This window comes from Caretta caretta, chromosome 4, assembly GCF_965140235.1.
Source record: "Caretta caretta isolate rCarCar2 chromosome 4, rCarCar1.hap1, whole genome shotgun sequence".
NCBI classification, from domain to species: domain Eukaryota; kingdom Metazoa; phylum Chordata; order Testudines; family Cheloniidae; genus Caretta; species Caretta caretta.
The window spans coordinates 138008092-138033434 of NC_134209.1; the positions used below are offsets into that span (position 1 = coordinate 138008092).

The window sequence follows — 25343 nt, forward strand, 5'->3', positions numbered from 1 at the left end:
TGTATGCTTTGTGATCTATATTTTATTAATTTGGTGAGTCAGTTTATCGATTGTTGCAGATGCCATGAATGTATAATTTGTCACTGTTATTGGTTGCCTGTCAGCAGTTTCTAGCACCACAGAGTTCTTGGCTGTTGGGGCACCTTAGAAATATGTCTTTCTTGATCTGCAAAAGAAAACCTTTCTACTGTAGATTGTCCTCAAGACTTCTGAAAACACAATGAACAAATGAATAACATGGCCTGTTTAAGCAAGAGTTTGCAACAAATATGATTTTTATTTTTTGGGGAGAGAAGATGGAAAGAAGTGTTGCATCATAAAGGAGAAAATCCGGTTTTCTCATTCTTTTTTGTTAATTTCAAACCTATGAAAGTTTGGGGTCATAGACTGTGAAGCACAAAGAAACAGTATGAGCTTTTCTATTTATCCATTTATGATAGTTAGCTTTCTGGTTTTAAGATTTACTGATAGTGACCTGTGTGGACTCAATCGTTTATTTTTAGAACTAGATATTAGCGAATGAGTTTTTAAAGAGAAGGGTTCTAATGTTGAAATGGTTAGTGTCTAATTTATAAAAATGAAAAGGAGAATTGATGGGATAATGCAGTTATTTTTTCTAAAGTTGTTGGATTTGGCTTACTGATTAAGAGGATAATTTACATTTGCTTTAGAATTCTCCACATAAATAAGGTAATTTTCCACATAGTAAGGTAATGTAAATCTTAACGTGCCAAATGTAGTTGTGTGGTTATAACGGTTTTTTTTTTCAAAAAGGCCAAGTTGGGTTCACAATATGAATGTACGATCTGTTAGAATCTTTATGTATTGTATACATTTTGATATATGAAAAAATTGTTGGTAAACAGCCACTCTGTTTCTCCTTTCTGATCCTGTATTTTATTAGGAATAAGCTTTTTGTTTGTTTGTTTGTTTGTTTGTTTTTTAATTGGGACTAACATTTTGGACTCTCTAAATATTTGCCTTTTCTGACACTAAATGGAAACCCATGTTCATTTTCAGTCCCTTTCTGTACAGAGGTAATACAATTGCAGCAGGGCCTCTTAAAGTTTTAATTTATAATTTAAATTTTAGAAAATGCAAAATTGCATTCTGACTGCTTCTTTCAGACAAAAAGAAATCTTACTGTGTAACACAAAGACAAGCCTTTATTTCTTAATCTTGACTAGTTTATATTATATTAGCCATCTCTGAAAGGGTTTTTTATTATTATTATTTCCCCTCCCCCAGCCTTTTGCTGTCTGACTGAGTAATGAGCTATGATATGGTTGGCTAACATCCAATGGTAGGTGATTGTGATTGGCTAACTTGGAATGCCTGTATACACTGATTGGTCTTGAGCCTCTTTGCTTCATATTTTCACAAGCACTAGCATATTCTGGTTGAAAACCTGAAGGTGGGGATGCAAGGTTTGTATCATCTTTCATTTTCCTTTCATTCTTTCATCCACATAATCAGCAGCAAATATTAAATAGTCTCCCGTGACTGTCATAATGAGGCTGGATTCATTTTTATGATGTGAAAAGCCTTGGGTGGGGTGCCTCTGATCCCACGCTGGGCAGTTCTCCTGCGAGTGTGTTATGAGAGGATGAAAAGGGGGTGGCTTGTATATTTAATAAGCACAAGCTGTGCTGGGATTGAGCTGTTGTTTTCTGCTTTTCTGAACTCTCAGACACAGGTTTATCAGCACAAAATGACACATCCTGATTTGTTCTGTTGTTGTGAATGAGGGATCATAAATATTTTTCATATGTTTGAAAATGCACCGATTTTTGAAGGGATTCTTTGTTGTGTGAATAGAAACCCTTTATGTAAATGTCCATATGAGGATATACAAAGGCTATTGTTTAGCAGAAGTTTGTGCAGAGAGCTTGCCTCGAGGGCAGGACTGGGACAGCCCCATGTAAAAATGATAACAGGAGCTGATTTCTTCCTCCTTGTTTAGAGCACACACTGTTAAAATGTGAAATGCCAAAAAGCAGAGCTTTGATAAAATTGTTTTTATTTGAGCCGCAATTGTCACTATTTTTTAAACAAAACTGTGTTCATTTGATTTGGTTCAGCTTTGTACTAGTGTCCTGAGGAGAGACTGCAACTGGGATTTGAATTTTATGTATATTCTTCATTATGTGTTATTGAGTAGGAGAAAATTGACCAAAATAAACTGAAGGCTGAGTTTATCAGTGCTGTGCATTTATCTAATCATTTAAAAACTGAGGTTTGTACGCTTTATTAAAAACAATAAGTTAGAATTTAATTAGATCATCATCTTTGCTGGAAAAGCAAAATCCGTTAACTGTTGAAAACTGGTTTCACGATTTCATGCTTTTTCTGCAATATCAGACAGCAACTTATAGTTAGTTAGAAATGAACATGTTTGTGTTTCATCATCTGAACGTGTTTGACTTCACCTTTATTTAAATTAAACAAACAATAAAGATGAAGTTAAAAGAGAGTAGGATTATTTTTTATATTTGCAGATTTTTTTCCTGACCTGTTGCAAATACTCTTGTTTATAGTTTCAGGAAAAGTATTGCATTTATTTTCTTTTGTATCATATCTCTGGTCTTGTCATTCCTTTCAGGAGAATTGCTTGGTAAACTTGCAGTCGTCTGTTTATACTGTGTTTTCCGCATGCATTTCAGATGAATAAATGTTTTTTTTTTCATTGAAAGTTTTAACCGTTAAGCTTCCCTAATATGTCTAATTTTAGGAAGGTTACTTCTGATCTTGATACTTTTTAGCAATGAACAAGTTCCCAAATATTTTATGGCATAGTAATTTTTTCAGCATTTTAGTTTTATCTTGCACGATTGGGATAATGTGAAAGCTTGCAATAGGCTAACTGCGTATCCTCAAAATGTATTCTGTTCAGTAAATGTAGTCTCAATTCTGTATTCCTTATTCAGGCAAAACTCCCACTCTCAGTAGTATTTCCAAGCACTGGATAATAGTTGAAGTTGCATTGCATTCACGAATTGACTTCGATATGACACAGGTAACTCACAGCAAATGTTAAGCCACCAGGTGTCTAATTTAAGGTTAAGGGCCAGAGCCTGAACATCTTTCTCAGGCAAAACTTTCATTGAAATCAGGCCTTTAATGTGTCCATGTTAGAGTAGATATGTAGGGTAAAATCCTGACTCCATTGAATCATAGAATATCAGGGTTGGACGGGACCACAGGAAGTAATTTAGTCCAACCCCCTGCTCAAAGCAGGCCCAATCCCCAATTTTTGCCCCAAATCTCTGAATGACCCCCTCAAGGATTGAACTCACAACTGTGGGTTTAGCAGGCCAATGCTCAAACCACTGAGCTATCCCTCCCATTGAAGACAATGGGCGATTTGCTGTTGATTTAACTGTAGCCAAAATTTTACCCCTAGTTATTGAGTGTTTGTTCTCGGCCTAAAACCTTAGACTGGCCCACATCCTGGGCCAAACACTAGAGAGTTATTCCGGTGCTGGGGAGGAAGGACTCCTCCTCCTCTCCTACCAATACTGTGAAGTACTAATGGAGCTACTCCATGGCTGTTAGCCCAGCCTCAGAGCAGGACCAGAATCTACATTTCTGATCCCTGCCACGAGCAGCGTATGAGAAGTAGCCAGAGGATCTGCACTGCTGCAAATCCACTGTTCCTAGCCTATCACCCAGTCTCAGCTGTGCACTGCTACACAGGAAGCCAGAATGTATAGGAGGGCTGCATGTTCCCAGTATGGGGTCTCAAAATCTTAATAATAAAGAACACAAACTGCACCCATTTCACTGCACGAGGGCTGTCCACAAATGCAAAGGAAAGGTCAATATCCTCCCATCAGTGAATATAATGCAAGTTCAATTATTTTGCCTGAAATTACGTATTTCCGATTGAATTTATATAAAAGTGGAAATGTTAATAGCCTATTATATCTAAGTGGCCATGAATATTTGTATACATAAGTAATTCAGCTGGTTTCATATAAAATCTCTTTTTTATTGTGAATGAAATGTTTTATTTAATAGAACTGATAATATTTCTTTAATCTGGTATTTATGCATATATCACATGCTTTCAAGGAAAATATAACTGTGTTTCATTAGTTAAAGTGTTTAAAAGATTATATATACTACATATAATCTTTTTACTGATTTTTAATGGACATGGACATTGATTTTGACTATATAATTATATAAAGTAAACCTTTCAGAATTTCTTCATAGAACAACAAGAATAATACTACATGGAATTATATACGTGTTGAGGATTTTTGAGTGCAAATAGAAAATGATGGAATTCTAAACATTTTAGGCCAAACTGTGGCCAGGTTATCATGGGAGCGCCACACTAGCTACCCACATCATGCGCAGCAGCACAGGAGAGGGATTCAGGCTCTGCAGAGCTGATATTCCCCCCCCCCCCCCCGGTACAGGTGAGTGGAAGGGACAGAACCTTGCTCCCTCCCACAACATGCCCACCAGCATGTGTTGCACCAGGTATAGTCCCAGTGCAATTTACAGCAAGGGAACTGGATGCTCCAGGGGCAGAGTAGCAGCCTGAGGCCTCTTACTCTGTGCGCCTGGCTAGCCCACTATTGAGCCCTCTATTTATTGAAAGTTGTTGTTAAATGTGAACTATTTCCTTTATTTTCCAGATGAGTTAGAATCTTTTCCCTCCTTTTATTAAGTATCTAAAAGGAAAAAGTTAAATTGGAGAGCTAGTTCTCCAAATGATCGAACATGAGAATAAAGATTTTTCGTCGTTGTTGTGGTTGGATTTTTTTGTTTTGTTTTTGTTTTCCACAGGTTAAAATAATGATGTTCCCAGCCAATTTTACAATCTTGATAATTTTTCTTATTATAATAGCAGGACTTTCAAAGAGTTGCATGCAGGTGCAAGGGTCTGCCCCTGCAGAGGTCCTTGCAGAATCCGGGCCTAAGCACATGCATAACTTTAATCACAAATAGTCTCATTAAACTACTCACATGATTCAAGTTACTTCATCAGGTGTAAGTGTTTGGAGATCAGGGCCTTAATTGTCTGTGTGTGTGTTTAAATTCAAACCACGTGTCATATAGTGTTTTCTTGCTAGAGATGGGAAGGAATTGCTCGGTAAATGATTTCTATGAGATACTTGTTTCTGTCTGTACTGTCTTGCCACATATTGATAAGTTTAACCTTTAGCTGCAATGTCAATTTAAAAATTAGATCTGTTTAAATATGAAGTTATAAAGTTAGCGTACAGTATTCTTGTCACTGATGTAGTAGTCTAATTCAGTACTTGCACTCTGCAGTTATTTTAAATGCATACTTTCAGTGACCACGGAAAACAAGGGTGATGAAGAGTTTTTAAAGATTTGTGATTTTCATTTAGTAGTAACGTGTTAATGTTGTCACTAACCTCTACATCACTTGCTGCTAGTTTATTATGAAGTGCAATGTGCAGATTTTTATGCTGCCAGATTTGTTTTAAGTAAAGAAATAGTCTGAGAGTATAAGGATTTTTACACTCCTCTTGTCACAATTTACTGTGTTTAAGAAACTTTGGGGACCTGTGTTTCTCTCTGTGATTGCTTAGTTTGCAAAGCACGAGCATTATGGCAAAAGCATTATAGCAGGAGTGGTACACCTCAACAGGTATGAAGGTGATTGGAAGTTTGGGGAGCCAGGGGAATTAAAACCAAGTTGCAGGAAAATTTTTATTCATCTTATGTGTAAAGATTTTCATGTTGTAGAAAACTTGATGCAGTTGATGTATATATTTTCCAATATGAATTTAGTTTCAATATTAGTTGATCCTTCAGGCCCCAGAAGATCCCTGATCCCTGACTGGCCTTGCATCTTCCCTCTACCCCATGCCCTCTCCTCATAGTCTTCATTATGGACCTTCATTATAGGCCTGCTTATAGAGGTGGATTAAGATTTATTGGGGCCCTGGGCAAAAAGAACTTTTGGGTCCTCCACTCCTCCTTTGCCATGGGGCCCTGCCTCCTGCTCCTCCTCTCCCCCCAGAGGCTCTGCCCTATGACTAGGCCAGAAGTCGGAGCTGGGCCATGTTAAGAGATGATGCCTAGGGAGCCCAGGCTTCTGTGGGCAGCTCTGGACCCTTCACTTGCCCTAGGTAGTGTTCCCCGGGGAGCGGGGACACAGGCCAGGGACTGTTCTCAGACCTTCCGGTCTCCCACCCCAGGCAGGTGGAAGGTCCAGGGTTTCCCACAGCGACCAGGGCTCCCTAGGCGGCTCTTTACCATGACCTGGCTTTGGCTTCTGGCCTGGCTGGGATGGGACCGCAGAGGGAAGAGGAGGCGCAGGGGACATGACCTCAGGGGAAGAGATGGAGCAGGCGGCAGAGCCAAAGTTCTGGTGCCGGTGGCCCCCTCCTCTTCTACTCAGGTTCCAGCACTCCTGCAGGGGTCCCCAAATTGGCCAGGGCCCCTGGGTTAATCCACCACTGCCTGCTAAGGAGTGCAGGAAATCCTGTTTCCACAGTCTTTAGCAGGTCTGCACCTATAAGCTCCAGTGGAAAAGGGGCCCGGTTGTGGCATTGTGCAGATCCTTGTGTTCAGAGGAGTAGGTTTTATTCCGAAGGAACTACTAAACTGTTCAAGGTCAGGCACTCCAGTGATACCCAACTAGATAAATTCCACAGTTGGAACTATCTGCAAGGCTACAGATTATTTAAATAAAATAATATAGGATAATAATTATATTATTTTGTTATACACAAGCAACCTAAATTGATTTACATTGTCCATATATTTGATCATTATTCAAGAATGAAAAATATGTATGATACATTGTATAATTTGAAAAAATATTATGTGATCATGAAATTAAAGGCTATGTTATAATATATACACCGAAGGGGTGATGTTACAGTTGCATGTATAGGCTTAACTTTATGTCCTGACTTTTGACTACTTAAACATCCAATTAAATGTTTTCTTAATTGTTTTTAGTGAATATTCCATAATGAACTAGATATTTTGCTCAAACCCAGAACGTCTTATAACACATGGTTATTGACTTATTTTTTCATTTGTATTCTCTTGCTTGCTGCTGTTGTAATAGTAGCTAAGCAACAGGATTTTCACAATACAGTATATAAGCACAGGAAAGCTAAAGGAACAGTATCAGTTTGAACACGGAGGAGAGTTTCCCATATTAGCTTCTTTTGTTGAATCTAGGTGCTTACTGCTGGATACCGTGAGACGATTTCTGTCACCGTTACTCATAGTGGAATTAAGGAGGATACTTTCATCGAATAAGGTTCTCTCCAGTGAAAGTGTGGGAGTATTTGGCTCTTTTGTGTGTTCTTTACTTTGGGATTTCAGCAGCTGAAATAAAATTAAAATTATATTCACTATATCATGATGAAAGGAGGTAGGGAAAAATACGTACACCTATTCAGATATTTAGTTTAGTATTCCATTGACTATTGACAGGTGGGTTTTATTGCTAGTGGTTTTTTATTGATATTTGCAAATTATTGTTAATTGATGTGTCAAACTTAAAAATTGTGTCCAACATGTAGTCATCATTATAATGAAGTTTCATCATATGTTATACGTGAGGTAGTTTAGTTTGGTGGCTAAAACACAGGAAAAAGAGTAAAATCTTTTGAGTTAAATTCCAGCTCTGCCATTGACTTGCTATGTGACTTTGGGCAAGTCATTTAACCACCCTCTGAATCAATTTACCCATTTGTAACATGGGAATAATCATAATACAAAGGAGTATTATAAGTCTTATTTAATGTTTCTGGTATACTTTGAGATCCTCTGGAGGTGCTATGGAGTTGTTAATGAGTGGATTCTTGTTGGGTCATGAAACTGTTAGCCTTTTTTATTTTTGAAGTCACACCTGGATCGATCGGTCTTCAGCTGTTACTAACACTGTGCCGATCACAACACATCCGCCATTGTTTTCACACTCTTGCCTTTCTTCTGCACGTACACGCAGGGAACTGAGGCCCATTTACTTGTGTTGTTTTAGCTGTTGACTTCAAGCCATCCCACTGGCTGGGCAGGCAGGCATGCGTACGTTCTCAAGCTTAGCTAGCCTTCAGACCTCTAAGGAGAAGGACAAGCACTCTTTCCTCTGAGACAGCAATCCCCCTTCCTGGATTGGGTAGTCCGACACCTTTGTAGCATGGTTAGACCTGCCAGGGCATATGGCCCACTACCATAGCTGTCAGACGGCCAGGGTCACCACGGCGCCTCGATGAGGTGCTGAGGTAGGATTTCCTGCTTGCTGATTTAAATAATGATTACAATTGGTGTATTAAATTATTTTGATTTAAATCAATCCACCCTGCATTTTATTATTTCTCTTCTTACTAATATATTATTTTACAGGTCAATGTTTTGACAACAACATCATAGCAGTAAACATAAAAAATAATTCTTGGCAAGATTTCTAGAGTATTATATGAGTATCTTGCTGTGGGATGCAAAGACTATGGGAAATAAAACTTTCCTTCGCCCACCTTGACATACTAGATACTTGTGAAAATAAAAGATACAGATTATAATTTCAGTCAACAAACTGAGGTGTGGCTGTTCCAACAGTATTTTATATAGATAAAGAGCATCTACTTGAAGATGTTTCTAGACATTGCGTTCAAAAGTATTTAATGCAGTATTGTACCTATGTACTGTGCCTGTGGTTCTCTGTCTGTGGTGCTTGTTGTCTAATTGTTAAACTCTTGAAATCAGTTATACATTCTAGACGAACAGATATTTTAGCTAAGCAGTCTGCATAAAAGACTGTGACCGCACTGCTGTATGTTCAAAGGGTATGATGAATATTTGTAAAATTATTCTTGGACAAGGAGTATTAACTTCTCTTGAAGCATGGAAGAGCTGATAATTTTAACCTTTTGCTATAGTTTATTAGAAATGGTACTAAGAATAGCAACCTGAAAATAATTGATAGACATTAGCAGCAGGAACATTAGATAGTCATGAGACTTCCTGAAATTTTTCCTTCCTTTGTTGTCCTCCTTCTAAAAATAGATAGAAGCAGTTATGGGACAAATTTACCCTCTAAATATTGGCCCCAGGTCTCCACCCCGACCCCCTGCTTTACATTTCAGATTGAAAAAATGACACTCAGATTATTCCCTCCCATGGTAAGGAAGGAGTTTTGGGGCAAAAATTCCTAGAGGGATTTCCTTGGGGAGATCCTTCCCACAGTGTCCCATCAGGATAAGTGGGGGTGGGGGTTGCCTGGCACCTCCATGGAGTAAGCTGCAGGGCCTGCTCAAGATCTGTAACAGGTTAAAACCACCCCAAAGTTCCGTAACTCCACATCTCTGGCCCCTAGCAACTCCATGTGGATCCCAGTGGAGCCACACTGCCAAATACACCCATGTGCTATTGAGGACCCTGGGCAACATTATGGGGCAATGGAAATCAGTGAAGGGGCTGTCTTGTCTATTCTGCTTAACCTGTGGGGCTGAAGGGTAAGCAATATAGATTCTCCCTCCACATCTGGACTGCCCAGTCTTCCCTCTGGCCCACATCGTCTCCAGTCTTTCCCATAAAGGAATGATAAACAGTGTCCTCTGTGGGATCCAGGGGCAGAAGGATGGTTCTGTACATATGGCTGAGCAGTCCCCTTCAATTTGGGAAGGGAGAGATCTACATGCAGAGGTTCTGCCCTGTGTATGGATCTACATGGATGATTAGGAACTTAATTAATACTGCATTAACTTGTGCTTTCCCATGGTGTCACTGAGTACTAGATACGTGATTTAAAATTATATAGCATTACAGATATTGGACAAAATTGATATAAACTTATTTGTTACAAATAAAGAAAAAACTGTGGCTGAAGAACTATTTTATGTATTTTTTTCTTAATGGCCTAAAGGCAATTACTTGGAAGCTAGGATTTTAAACTCTATTGCTTGTATTTTGACATAATATGTTTGTAAAAAGTGTCAAATTACTATTTGAAATTAATTTTATCTTATGTGAAATATAGCTTTCATATCTTCCTAGTTTCTAGTACCTATTTATGAAGAATATGAACGATAACGTCCGAGTTCCATTGTGATATATTTGTACCATACTCTTAAACTGAAGACCAAGCATCAGGTTTCCTTCCCATTGCCCAAAATTTTTACTATAGTTTGCTAAGTCATGCAAAATCTTCATGTGTCTCATACTATAGGTACCCAGTTCAAAAACCAAGATGTCAGCATTAAAACGATTTTCTACCCACTCACACATACACCAGGTTCACATGATTCTTGTGGGCCAAAAACTGTCTCTCTGATTTTTTTTTCACTGTTTTTTTTTTCATTCAGTTAACTGCTTGTTCCCAGCAGTTCTGGCACATTCCATTGTTCCCTTCAGAATACATGCTGAGAAAAGCGCGTTTCCAGGGGCAAAGAGTTAATCCAGCTCAGAGTGGATTGAACTGTTTCAGAAGTTCATGATAAATGTTTGTTGCACTCTTCATACATGGGAACATTGCGTTCAAAAGTATTTAATGCAGTATTGTACCTATGTACTGTGCCTGTGGTTCTCTGTCTGTGGTGCTTGTTGTCTAATTGTTAAACTCTTGAAATTAGTTATACATTCTAGACGAACAGATATTTTAGCTAAGCAGTCTGCATAAAAGATAAATACAATCGTGTGACGTAGGGAAAAAAATGTTACTCTCTTGAGTGCAGCCCTCCTATGCCAGAGCCACCAAAATGTTCTTACTGAAGCACAGGCAAAAGCATAGAAGCATGTGTGTGTTGCGAAAAAATGAGCTGCAAGAGTCAGGTTCTGGGCGTGTTGCCATAGGTATCAATGTTCTTTTTGAGAATGTTCAGTGGAGTCCTTTGGGCATCATCAGTGTGGGCCGTTTTCCATATGAGTTTGGTGAGATCTGACTTGTTGTGTGTACTAGAGCTGAAAAGCAGTGTGTTGCTTAAACCTAGAATCTACGACTGGATGCAGAGTGCAAAGACTTTGGCAAGTAGAACTGAATATAGCTTTTGAGGAAATTTTCTGCTGAGGTTCCTTGGAATCTTAATTAAATAAATGCTAGATCCTTTAATGGATCAAGCAATAGTAATTTCCCAAACAGTTTACCTTGTAAATTAATTGTTCAGAAGCTACAGACACTGTATTTTGAGAATCAGTGTTCAAAATGGATATTAATAGGCTCATGCCAAAATCTGTCAGCAGATAAAACCACTAACTATCCATTCTGTTTCTGTTGAAAAGAATTAAAAATTTAGAAAAATATTTACATGTTTAATATGTTACATTATAAAAGTTTCCTTGGGAATAAAGAAAATTGTATTTTGTTATGCTAATGGGAAGGATGCTTTTCTACCATCCACACAGACACAGTATTTGCTCAAGCGGTCTCTGTTGTCAGCTGGACATGTATATTTATTCTGAGGCTCCCTAAACCTATGATGACCTATGACTCTTAAAGAAATCTTAAATCAGAGTGCTTTACTTCCCTTTGAGGTGACACATTTGATTCTCACTTTCACCAGAACTGAAGACATGCACATAGTAACCTAATGTGTGGATGATGAAAGAGAGAGACTGTTACACATTCATAGATCATAAGGCCAAAAGAGACCACTGTAATGATCTCGTATGATTGGCATAAAACAGGTATAAATATTCCCACATAACTAAAACTGTTGGAATAATTGCAGGTATGAGAAAATCCAGGTTTCTACAATTTTCATATTTCTCACTGATTTCCTTACACCTAAACAGAAACACTTGTTTTAATGGATAGTAAACTCAGAGACTCTTACTAGGACAGTTACGCAGTGATGCCATAATTATCAGGAGCAATGCTGTGCAGCCTAACACCTAACTGGTTCTTCTGTACTACCCACTCCAGAAACACACTCCTGGCTCCATTGCTTCCCAAGGGTTGATAGGAAGGTGAAAGAAGGAAGAGACTGAAATGTGAAGGGGAGCATGGAAAACACGGGAAAGAAAGAAGAAAGGGATGGACATGGGAGACCAGGAGAGAAGAGGAAAGAGGGAATGATTATTGCACAATATAGAAAAATAAGACTGAAGGAAAATAGACATCTGAAAAAGACTGAGGCGGTGACATATCAGGGTATAGAGTAGCGGGAAATAAAAATAAATGAAGAAGAAGCTGGGAAGAAAATAGGTGGAAGGGAGTACTTTGAAATTTTAAAATGTTGTAGTAACTGCTGGTGTACTGAGACCACTGCCTATCAGGCTGACTCCTTGTACTCCCCAGTCTGTCAGTATCCATTTGTTGTCTCTTGACTTATACTTAGATTGGAAGATCCTTGGGGCAGAGACCACACTACATTACCTAACATAGCAGGGAACTGGTCCATAACTAGGCTCCTAGGGGATAGGGTAATATAAATAATAATAATAAAGTAGCCCAGTAAAGTTTTGGGGTTTTTAAAAGGATGATGGATAGATGCTGCTCATCTTGAACTGTAGCTAAGCCATGCTCTATTCCTACAACATTTTCAAACAGCTCTTTTACTTCATTCCTTCATGGACAAAAGTGGTTAGTGTTTAAAAGGAGGTGGATAACAAAAAGGGACATGAGAGGGGAAGCAAAGCTGGGAGCTCAATTTACAATTATTAGTTTTATTATCTGACAAACAGAAGACCTATAGAGCTGGAGATAATTTGTGAAATGCCTAATGAAGGAGATTCTGTGAGAATAGTAAAACAGCTGGCCTCTGTAGAATGGCTTCCCACACGAGGAGAGTGTTTTCTGCAGTTTTTCATTGATTCTGCACACAGTCTTTCTGATGCTTTTCACAAGCCCAAGACCTTATGTATTCTTAGATGTGCTGCTTTGGTATCTCAGTGACACTGCATTAAGGTTGATGCACAGCTTTACAGCCATTACTTTCTAGGACAGCTAAATACCTTCAATATACTGAAAGAACAGTGTACAAAGTAAATGATTTGTTTCTTGCTTTGTCTAGATTAAAAGGTCTGATTAGGAGAAACTATTTCTCTGTCAGTGTTTATAAGGCAGTGAGAAAAATAATATGGTGCCTAGATATCATTGTTATTGGCACCCAATCAATATGTAGATGGAAGGCTACTGTTCTTCATGTTTTAAGTCACGGAGATGTGGGAGGGCCATTTTTTTATATCTAGTAAGTTGTTACTCTAGCATTTATAAACCAGGTTTTGAAGGGTTTTTTACTTGACTGTTTACAAACTGCCGTCTTATTTATTGTGTTTAAAGTGAATTCAAGAATGTTATTTGTGCAGAAATGCTGTAGTAGGGTAGTCCATATGTTTATCAGAATAAATAATGCAATTTTATGGAGTTTGCTACTGGTTATTGGGATCTTATTGCATGCATCAGGATCATAGATGGGTGGAAGATGGTTCAGGTTACCGGAAGGTGAAAAGAGTACGTTTTTCAACGGCTTTAACATATTGAGCCTGCTCCTTGGCTGTGACAAGTTATTCTCAATACAGTCTAGGAAAGGAGAGAACAAAGGTGGCTTTAAGATACCTTTGGGCTCTCTGGTCTGGGGGTTGGCCTGGTGCCAGTCTGGTTCCCAGCATAAATTAGAGCAGCGCAAAAGCTGCTCTAATTTACACCGGCTGCTAATAGTCCCAAGAGGCCAATATGGCAGCTGGGAATAGGCCTAAGGCAACCCTGGTATCCTTTTCTCCTCCTAGTTTTTTTCTCTGGTTGTGTCCCCAAAAATTCTTCTGCATTGGGGGATTCCTACTGTAGCAGTCTATGCTGGCTTTGGGGCAGTTTTATGCTGGTGGATGAATCAGGCTCATTATTTGTAGAAATGCAGTTTCTCTAAGATGAAAGTTTTAACATCTTTTGAGGAAATTGAGCTTTCCCACTGTATTTGTGCATCTCTGAAGAACCTGGATCTTCCTTTTGCATAATTGTAACTGCTTCTGAGATGTGTGTGACTTCTGGGAGTGATTAAACATGAGTTTGTGTAAAACAGTTTCCACAACATCTCTCTCACATTAAAATTATTAAAAATAACTGAGCTCTAAAGAAGTGTATAAGAGTAAAATAAAATATTTTAAGGGATAGTATTCTGGAATATGTGTTCACTATTTTTACTGTGTAAATTCTTAGCCATAGGTTGGTAGAACCAGTGCACTGAAAACACTATGCATATTTTTGGGGGGATTACAATAACAATATTCTCTTCTGTTTATTGGGATATTATACAAAATCCAATTAACAAACATCCACCAGCTTCAACCTTTTAAAAAGAATAAATAAAGTGGATGCATTTTAAAAGGTTTTAGAGAATCTTTTTAAGAGTGATTCTGTGTATAATCTCCTGTGATCCCAGTGTTGGCCTAACACCTAAAATATCCTTTTAAAGTACCTAATATGATTTCATTGGCGCTGACTTAATAAATGTATTGTGTCTGTACATTCTATTCTTAACATGAAAGTATTCACCCTTCCATTTTCACATACCTTGTTACAATCTCAGTGAAAGAATTTTACTGTTGCTACTGCTCATAGAGTCAATGCATTTTCAAAGGAAAATTCCTGAATCTGAGGGAAAAATAGATTATGCATTTGCACATTGATTTACAGTAGTACCTTACACCCAAAGACTTTATTACGATGTATAATTTCTTAGTGGTTTCTTTACTAAACATGCATAATACTGTACTTCTGGCACATTGAAATGTCTCACATACTTCCATTGAGCTCTTAATGGCTCTATTAGTGCTGTTAAAATATCAGTGGAAGAATTATAATTGGTCCAACGAAATTGTATCAGAAAGTAGCCTTTGGTCTCACAGGATATTAATGAGAGCCTTTTCTTCTTTTTTTTGAATGTATGAATTACTGTTAAGTAAGAGAAAATTAAACCACAAAAATAATTTACAATAATATTAGGGTTGAGAGACATAATAGTAAAACTCATTGCTCTTTACTCCGTTACTCCTCCTTTCCCACCCCAATCAGTTATGTCAACTGTAGGTACTACAGAAATCTGAGCACAGGGTGCAATATGTGCTTCAATACCGAGGCACAGCAGGGGCTGAGTTGAAGACTGAATGGCAGTCTTAAAAATTAATTTTCCTGGTTTTTTTGTGTGCATCAACTTTACATTATTTTAACCATTTTAGTCTTTAAAATGTGTACATAGAGATAATATTTAATGCAAGTTTGAGATTGAATTAAAGTCATTTTTATTGCTATGGAAAATGCAGACAGAGCATTGTCAGAATTTACAATATGTAGCTATGGTATTTGAAGTACGAGTGTTTAAAATACGAGCAGTAGTTTATTTTCATTTCCTTCATTAAATATCTTATTACCATCTATTTATTTTTCCCTTCCTCTCCTACAGTGCCAAAAAAGGCAATTACTAGAATGCAGGAAGTATACAACTGCTGTAAACTACCTTAAAGCATTGACCTTCCGTTGACCTCTGTGACTGCTGGTGTGAGCCTTATTTTGCTCTAATATAAGTCACTACCTTTGTGATCCTCTTTTGCTTTCATAAAATCATATTTCAGTTTCTTTCCTGAGCTGCTGCATCACCATGATATAAAAAACATGAATAATTTAATAAATTGTACCTTCTTATCTTGTAACTGTAAACATAAGGTGTCAGTACCTAACAAAATTACAAAAATGTATTATCTGGGTCTGTTCTAGCTTTCAGATAGGAGAAAGTTTACAGTTCATATGCGTCTACTATAATTTCAGGCATGGTTTTGCTAAAGGTTGTCTCTAAATGGGCAGATGAGCTAATATATAACGCTTGTCTTTCTGCCGAACCATTGATCTCAATGACAAATATCAAGCAAGTATTAAGTTCATACTTGACCTAGCAGAGCTTTAGACTAGCAGTGGAACATATTCTAAAATATTTAATCCTTTATCAGTGTTGTGCAAAATCCTTCCATGTCCCCTCATTCCCCCTCCCCAACTCAAAGTCAGTTTCTCTCTCATCCATTTACAAATGAAACTTTAAAGTCTGCAGTTTTATACTTTGTTTTATGTTATTCTGTTAGCCTGGAGCTGTTTTTAGTGTCTTTATTGCAAGTAGACAGATGGTGATATTTGGTTTCCTGTCAGTTTTAATGAATATAGATAGAAGCGATAAGAACATTTGCTTCGTTTAGCAAACTTCCTTCTCTGGCTTTTAATTAATGAAGTGCTCACTGGTGTGCCGCTGCTTTTGTATATAATACAGTTAAATCTTCTACACTATCCAACTTCTAATGTTGTCTAATGAAAAGAGATGGCAAATAACTTCTTGTTTCAATAATATTCTTTTAAAGTTTGCTTACATAAATTTTTAGTGCTACAAAGTGTCAAATTTCAGAACATCAGGGAATTTAACAGGCTTATGAGAATCACAATAACTAACTAGCAACTGTTGTTTCTCTTCATAATTTTAGAAATGTTTTTCTTCCATATAAAATTCTCCACCCCTTTGATAGACTGTGGGGGCGGCGAGTCTCGTTGTTGTGATTTTAAAGAAATAACATGCTGAAATAGACTTGTAGCTAATTTTGAAGCTAATTTTGTAAAGAAAAGAGCCCAGTTTAGATTTATGGAAACATATTTTGCTTCCCATAAAGCTTCAACAGAGTCCATTGCAAAAAGCTTGATAAATTCAACTCAATAACTGTTCATTTTGCTGTTCTTTCCATTCCCTTCTGTTTTCCCCCTCTTCACAAAGTAGTAGAAGATTGATTCAAAGATTAATATAGTTCATTTCAAACTGTTTTATTCCTTTTTTGGATTAGCACCCAGGTTAGTTTGGTTCTTTATTGGTAGCTTATATTTTGTATGTATTTTCCTCAGCATCTGTCTCCTAGTTGAACTCCAGAGGATTGGGGTTTGTTCTTCTCTGTGTTATGTTTTTAGTGTAGACTCTGTCCTGTGGGAAGACTGAATTTGCTTCTGTTACAGCAATTTTCAGTTTGTTATGGCTGCTTGCATTCCTTTCATTTGTAAGTTTGTGTGTGTGTGAATATATATATATATATATATATATATATATATATATATATATATATATCCTTTTAGAAAATAAAGAAAATGTATAACGTATTATATATGGATGTGAAATGCCTGATTTCCCTTTGTGGGATATCCTGGCTAAAAGACTTAATTTGTAAACAAAGGATCTTGACCCGTGTTTTGAAACAGAACAAATTGGGGCGGGGGAGAGGATTTTTGTTGTCTTATCCAGCTGACCAATGTTAAGATTTTTCAGAGACTAATTTAAAAATTCTTGTCTTTCTAAATTACCCTGTTTACAGCACTATTAATTTTCTGAACAGAACATATAGGGTCAATTTTAGTTCTTCCATGGACTTCTGGGTCACTGCAACCCCAAAAGTTCAGGATCATAGCTCCTTGGGAGACCAGTGTCTTCAGAGAAAAAGTCAGTGTACTGTGGAAAGTCATTAAAAATCCCAGCAACCTGTCAGGAGATAGAAAGTTGAGTAACTGACTAGGAAGCAGGGACCTCGGGCAAATAGTAATAATTTTCTTTATATGCTGCTTATTTTCCATATCTTTCTCAGCATATCATCAAATAAATAAAAGTGATCCCTGCTCCTTTTGAAAGCCTACTGGGATGGAAAGACCATTTACTGAAGGACACTGATTCTTTAAAGTAACAGTTTAAAAAACACAAACTTTTATTACTAGGTTTGGCTGGTAGTGGGAAAGGTGAAAGTTAGAAGTCCGTGTGTATCACCCATTTAGCTTCTGCAGATTAGCAGCACCAAAGGCTGTTAATAAATGTAGTCCTTGGTTGTTCAAGATCACAACAAACAGGAAAAAAAATGAAGACCTGATTTTTAAAACATACTTTCTTTATGTACTTTTACTGTTGCAACATTACATCTCAGGAGCCATAATTTGACAGCTAAACAATTCAGATTCCAGAGTTGTTTTTTACAAGAGTGATAGGTGAAAGGGTTACTAGCCATATTACAAACAGTGGTGAGGGATTTTTTTTTTTCTGGCAGCCTCTTCCACAGTGCTTTCTGCCTGAATACCAGGGAAATGGCTTCCAATACTGCATCAAGAAGAACTCTATCTGAGAGCCTAAGCTCTATATGTACATTTGAAGGCATACCTAATATGTATTCATTACTAAGGGCCTTTCTTATTTGAACCGGATGTCGACACAATTCTGAAATATATGGCAGAATTTAGTCCATTTTTTCTTAATTTTTATCCATTTTTGGCATTTAAAAATGGTTTAAATTTTTTTTGAAGTGGGAATGTCCATGAATTTTTAGACAAGAGCATCCATAACACAGTAAGTTACTGTATTAAGGTCATGCTTTTATTTCTTTCAGATTCCCTTTCATGCTTCATGAGGCAGAGCTAAATGCCCTTTCTCTTTATTATAAAAGCACACACTCTAACCCATCTGTAAGCTGGTCTGCACCACTGTATATATGACATTTTTATTTATGAATTTCACATGAAGTCTCTACACTGACTAATCTGTGAAAAAATAAATAGCAGATTTAATGTAGTCTGTTCAAATAAAACAATTCACTTCTGGGAAGAATCCATAGTCTACATTGTTTTACATATTTTATTTTTAGAATTTGCTTCTCAGTCTTCAAATGATTGTTGTTGCATGTCACTCCTTTTTCAACCTTACCCAAATCCTACAGAAGTTCTTACTCTAAGTTATCATGATTCACATAGGGGAAAAAAAGACTGACAGTCACCTACGGAAAAGAAAAACTACAGTGCTCCACATCCTTATTCTCAATCATTTTACCTCCTCACTTGCGGAAGCATGGAGCAATTCAGCTCAGCCCTATCCAACTTTCCTTTTTCCTAAACTGATCACTCTTTTTGAAGAAAGAAAGAAAAGAAGAGTTCAGAAGAAAGGAAAGGAAGAGAAAAATAATGGAGAGAAACAGGATAGAGGAGTTACCCAGGAAGCAAAGCATGCAGCTTCCCTCCTCTTCTTAATCCACCCCAGATTCTACTATTTAAGTGGGTCAGGCTGATGGACAACAGCAATTTAACCTGGTTGCTTTGGGGATGAGGGGTACCACAATAAAGAAGGCCAATTTAAGTAAATTCTAGGAAGCCACTCAATTGGGAACCCCCTGTTGAATGTCAAGATTGAATGTGCAATGGGGTCTTCTGTGTAGCCATGCCAACCAGGTGGGAGTGGAGTTAAAATGGAAATACAACAGGTGGTGGAGTAAAGGAATTGCAGAACTAGTCCAGTGCAGTGTGTCTGTGCTGTTGTTGGAACGGTTAGGGGAATGGTGGATCAAGATTTTCTGTTGAACAGGACTAGGTCAGCAACTTGTGACGTACTCTGACCAGTGCTCTGGCAGACAGAGAAAGATCAGATTTCTTATGGTAAAGGTTTCAGAGCGGTAGCCATGTTAGTCTGTATCAGCAAAAACAACAAAGAGTCCTTGTGGCACCTTAGAGACTAACAAATTTACTTGGGCATAAGCTTTCGTGGGATAGAACCCACTTCATCAGATACATGGAGTGGAAAATACAGTAGCAGGTATATATATATACATAGTACATGAAAAGATGTACATGAGTGAACTAATTAATTAGTACACTCATGGCAGGACTAAGTATTATCTGGACCATCTCTGACAGTTGTTTATCTGATCTGCTCTTAAAAATCTCCAGTGATGGAGACTCCACAATCTCCTAGGCAATTTATTTCAGTTCTTAACCAGTCCGACAGTTAGGAAGTTTTTCCTAATGTCCAACCTAAACTGCCCTTGCTGCAATGAAGCCCATTGCTTCTTGTCCTATCCTCAGAGGCTAAAGAGAACATTTTTTCTCCCTCCTCCTTGTAACAACCTTTTATGTACTTGAAAACTGTTATCATGTCTCCTCTCAGTCCTCTCTTCTCCAGACTAAACAAACCCAAATTTTTCAATCTTTCCTCATACGTCATGTTTTCTAGACCTTTAATCATTTTTGTTGCTCTCTGAATTTTCTCTAATTTGTCCACATCTTTCCTCAAATCTGGTGCCCAGAACTGGACACAATACTCCGGTTCAGGTCTAATCAGCACGGAGTAGAGTAGAAGGATTACTTCTCGTGTCTTGCTTGCAATACGCCAGCTAATACATCGCAGAACGGTTTGCTTTTTTTGCAATAGTGTTACACTGTTGACTCCTATTTAGCTTATGGTCCACTATGACCCCCAGATCCCTATCCGCAGTGCGCCTTCCTAGGCAGTCATTTCCCATTTTGTATGTGTGCAGATGAGGATGTAGTAGAGGCATAAGAAGAGGTCATTTAATATTTTGAGAGCAGTTTCAGTGGAGTGGAAATGGTGGAAATAAATCCGGAGGTGTTTTTGAGAGCTTTAATGGGTTCTTCTTTAATGGGTTCTTCCTTTGAACCCAGAGGGGAAGAAAGATGGGGGAATATTGATAATTAATTTTCCATTTTCTTTTGGCCAAGAACAGCATTACATACAGCAATAAAAAGAACTGCAATTTATTTTTAAAGGAAACGTTCATAATATTAACAGGATGACTTGTTTTTTGTTTCTGTTCAGTTTCTGTCACTCAGAAAAAGCAAAGGAAGTTGCTCAGTATTTAAAAATGGAAACTAAAATCCTGATCTTTTCACTGAAGGGATTTCTTCATGGTCTTAGAAGGCACAAGTTCTTCCTTGTTCCAGGACTCCAATTTCTTGAACTTTTTCTTGTAACTTATTTTAATGGACATAATTTTCATTACCAGTTCATGCCTTTCATGCCTGCTTTTCAACCTAAGAAGCCTAAGAAAAAAATGACAAGTTTATCTTCTGTTTTGGATAACTGAAATTTCAAAATCCCTATGTTTATTTAAAAGAATCTAAATGGACAAGGTCACACCTTTAAGAATAATGTTTTTCCACCCTTTCTGTTGCAGTAACACAGACAAAGAGATCAATGGCATAAGGCAAGTGATTCATTTTGTGGGGAAAAAATGCTAGTTTTCTTAAGGCATGTATACTGGTTTTCAAGGCATGTACAAAGCAAATACATAGAGATTAAAAGCAATACTCTCTTATATAAACATCCAACAGCATACAGGAAACAGACATTGACTCAAGAGATATTCAAGAAACTTTGGCTAGGCTGCAATAAACATCTTATTATGCATTTGAAAAGCAGTGTGGTCTAATGAAATGGGCATGAGGCTGGCAGGCAAGAATGCTGACTTCTAATCCTTACTCTGCCATTGACTCACAGTGTGGCTTTTTGTAAATCAACAAGCCCTACTGTGCCTCAGTTTCCCTGCTTTGAAAATGTAAAGTATTAAATAAGTGCAAAGCACTTTTATTATTTTTCAGCAAACCATGTTGTCATAACTGTAGGAGTTTTAGTTCTTTCCTAGAGAAACTGGAGTTGTGGCAAAATACCTTTCAACTTCACCTAATCCTTGTGGAGTTTACGAGGAACAGGTTATTTTGGTAAGTGTGACACAGAGGGCTGGTTCAGTCAATTGATTAAAGCATCAAAGCACATTTTAATCCCTATACATTATTCCACTTTCTCCTTTTCCATTTGGTGTGTTTCTGTCCTAAAGGCATAACTGTTACTCAGATCTAAATTAAATGAATATAATGAACATTCCCAACTTTTAACACTTTTCCCCTACAGAATAGTGCTCACTGTTAACCATATAAAGCAAACTTTGATGTGGATCTATTGCAGTATTTACTCTAGTGTTTTACTGTTGGTGCTCTTGAAGAAAGAAGTGTTTTATTTTGCTATTGTCTTTAGGTTTTATTTAATATTTTAGAAGGAATCTGTCAGAAAGCTATCCCAGTACTAAAAGCATTTTAGCTGTCTGTGTTAGAAGCTCTATTAAACATGCTAAAGTATATAAGCATCTTCACATTTTTGTCCTCTTTTAGAGTCATTGATCTCCTTAGGTCCCCATGTAGAAAAGCAGTTTGTCGATGAGATTTTATCTAAGATTTGAGCTAACTTTCTCTGTCTCTGGCTCCAAGCCTTCACAAGTCAAAACACATTTTATAATTTTCCTAGTCATAAATTTTGCTTCTCACCTGAGTTTTGTGGAAAGAGTAAAAGAGCAACAAGCATTTTCTGTTAAGTCTTGCTTTTAAAGTTTTTCAGAGAAGTGGAATATGGAATTTATACTTGTAGTTATTAAGGCTTTCCATCTAATTCAGTGCATTGTTAGTTAAGAAAATCCATTAATTTTTTCTGGATTCTGCAATCTAAGGAATGTGTTAGCAACCTCTAGTGGCAAGTTTTTGTGTGTTTTGGTTTGGTAGTAGTCAAAATGTAGTCAAAATGTAGGCCGCTAATAAGGGCTGGGGTTCCCAATTTATGTGTAGTTGGAAAGTGGGTGTAATTTACCTCCTATGAATAATAACAAATTGACCATAAGGGATTAATGGAGAATTCATAATGAACTGTCTTGATTTTTATGCACAAGATTTCATCCTTTCATAGGTACATCCTATTACAACCAGCCTATTAGCCTCTTAGATGGTTAGGTGAGAGGGGGTCTTTGGGACATCAGACATCTTTGGGAATCCCTTGGTAAAGGATAGATAGGAGAGGAGAAATTATATAATCCCATCCATTTAATTTTCAAGGACTATCTGACCATAGTTTCTGACAGAAAATAAATAAAATTGATAAAATGCAAATAGTAAATAACACTGAAATGGGTCCTAATTCTTAATTAGCATGTGTGCTCTTTTTACTCCTATCTATAGGAAACCAAAGTTTGATGTTTAACTTTTACACTTAATTGTGTATGAAAATTGAAGAAGTAGCAGATTTTCTTTAAATATTGTTGTTTTAGGGTATTGGGCTGCTGTACGGGTGCTGTATAATTTTGAGGCACTTTACCAGGCAGTCGTTGCAATGTTGGAGCACTGATGCATACCAAGAATAGGAAGAAAACTGGTCTTTCAGATGGCTAGTGACTTTTCTGTGTGCTCACTTCCAGTGCACTGGAATATTTTTTATCATACCCATGTTCCTTATAGAGGTGGAAAACCTTTTATGGCAAAGTTAATAGTAAGCCATTATAAAAATAGTTAATACAAATTATTGCAGCATTTCTCATGATTGTTGGTGATTGTAAATTTGATCTATGTATTAAATATCTTTGTTCCTTAAAGTAGAAAAGATGGAAGTACATTTTAAAAAGTTCATGCTGGATATACAGCAGCATGAGCTACTGCTTCACATGCATATTTAATAGTCTTAATACATTTTGAGGGCAATGGAGCATTATTATAATATTAAATATTATTTAGATTAAGTAGTCTGTCTAAACTGAGCGCTTAAAAGAACACTAAAATGTTTTTAAGTTGTTTACTTTTATTCTTATTGTTTGTAATTCTGGTTTAGAAGGTTGAAAAAATGTTATTTCATCTACTGACTTTGTGTTCTTGCAATTGCCAAACATTGATTTTTTTCCCCCTTGTATTTTGAATGGGGCCGAAATTAACATGCCTGTCTTTACCAATTATGGCTTCAACTTATACAGTGCCATATAATGACAAAACAACTTTGTTTATTCACCAGTACCATTGATTATGTCAGTACAGCTTTATGAATAGTATTGTGGCCACCCAGAGAACTGGATCAAGGTCCTTTTTAAACAAGCAGACGTTTTTACACCCATCTGAAAAAAGAGAGACCAAGTTCAGGCAGACAGGCAGCTTGGAAGTTTTCTTCTTCATCTCTCCTTGAGGAAAAATCACAGAATGACTATGAAGAAAGGCCCTTCTGTGAGCTGGTCTAGTGCTGTTTCTGCTACTCAGAAAAGTGGTATCTGAGTAAGAGAAACATGGTGAAATTTTTGATTAGTGGATTCTAGGAGATGACTGCCCTCAGATTTTCAACTGCTGTTTTGGAAGTAGGAGGCCAGTTGTTGCACAGAGGGCACACCAGTCTAACTAGGGAAACAAAAACAGACCAGGAAGCCTTACTATGAGAAGGGGACTGATAGGAAGAGAAAATTATTATCCTCAGTTATCTAGACAGAGTTGGGGAAAGAATTGGAATCTGGAGTTAAAAAAATTGCTGTCTCAAGTCATAGTCCAGAAGGATACGCTAGGAAATACTCAGGAGCTAATGGAGGGAAAAAATGTGCAAGATGTTCTTAAAACAAAACAGTGGCAACAAACTAGCTAGCTAGCAAGACAAACCGTATTTTCTGTAGTTTTTCTTGAATGGCGCAATTTAAGTCCAGGTCCACTTTTTAGATCACTATTTCTACAAGTATAATTTATTTACCTTATGCCAGTTTAAACAATGAAGGTTTTAGAATGGCAGGTATACTGTTAGTACAGGAAGAATAGTGGTGAGAATTGGTCGGCTCAGAAACGGGAACCTGAAATTAGTAAACTGCAATAGTTGATGGATACATCTCTTAAATCATGGATGAGGAATATCAGAAAGGAAAGTATTGTAACTGACCCCCCCTTATCTTGGAAGGCATAAGCTGTAATCTGCATGAGCAGTGGTGCACACAAAATTGGTTTGAGTCAGTAGCCATGACCTACGCTAGCATAAACTCTCCAGAGGCAAGCACTGAAAATGCACCAACTATTAGAGCCATGTGGGCATTTAACACTTGATGGGTTCACACAGGAATGAGACTCACATACAGGGGTCACAAAACAAACAAGGAACTTTACTCCCAATCTGGCAGAGAGATGGTTAGAAAAGGACTACTGGGAATACTGGGTAATTCAATAAAAGGTATTACATTAAACAGCATTGAAAACACATAGATAACCTTTTTAGACAATAACACAATTAACAAAATTATAACTACGCCCCAGGCTTTCCACTTTGCAGGCTGGAACTTTAAACAGCCATGTTGCCAAATTGTGATTTTTATCTCAAGTCTCAAATTATACGGTGCTTGTCTTAAAGCCTCAGCTCCTGGAATTGTCTGATTATGTGAGAATCTCAGGAGGTTTTTTTTAAATAAGTTTCTAGCTCTCATAGTTGCAGAGAAAACCTTGACAATAGGACCGAAGTTCACCCTAAAGGCTTATAAACAGTTAAAAAAATCTTTATGATTTTGGGTGGCCTGACTCTCATGATTTTTGAGCACTTGTAATGGGCAATACTGGAGCCAGTGCCTGCTACAATCCTATGGATGAGGGCTCACTTCTGTGTCCCAAGCCTTCTTGAACCCTAACCTGGCTACCTTTGTTTGTTAACTGGGTTCCACTAAGATTCCTCATCAGCACTCCCTTTCTGCAGTGCTTCTTCTGGCCTTTTTTTCCTGACTCCTTATAAGCATTGCACAGGCTTTACCTTTCCTGGGCTGGATCCCCAGTGTTGTGTTATGTGAATGTTTAGAGTGACCAC

At 37.4% G+C, this 25343-nt stretch overlaps 1 protein-coding gene across 5 annotated transcripts in view; it reads left to right on the forward strand.

Moving 5' to 3' along the window:
- CTBP1 (C-terminal binding protein 1) overlaps positions 1-25343 on the forward strand; it is a 418690-nt gene that overhangs the window by 186405 nt on the left and 206942 nt on the right. The window contains exon 1 of one of the 5 annotated variants that reach the window (XM_048849153.2): positions 1405-1427. The exons of the other annotated variants lie outside the window; for them this stretch is intronic. Within the exon in view, the coding sequence (XP_048705110.1) occupies positions 1421-1427 (7 nt within the window). The 5' untranslated portion in view covers positions 1405-1420. Of the gene's footprint in view, positions 1-1404; positions 1428-25343 lie in introns of those variants that run through there. 5 annotated transcript variants of the gene reach the window in all.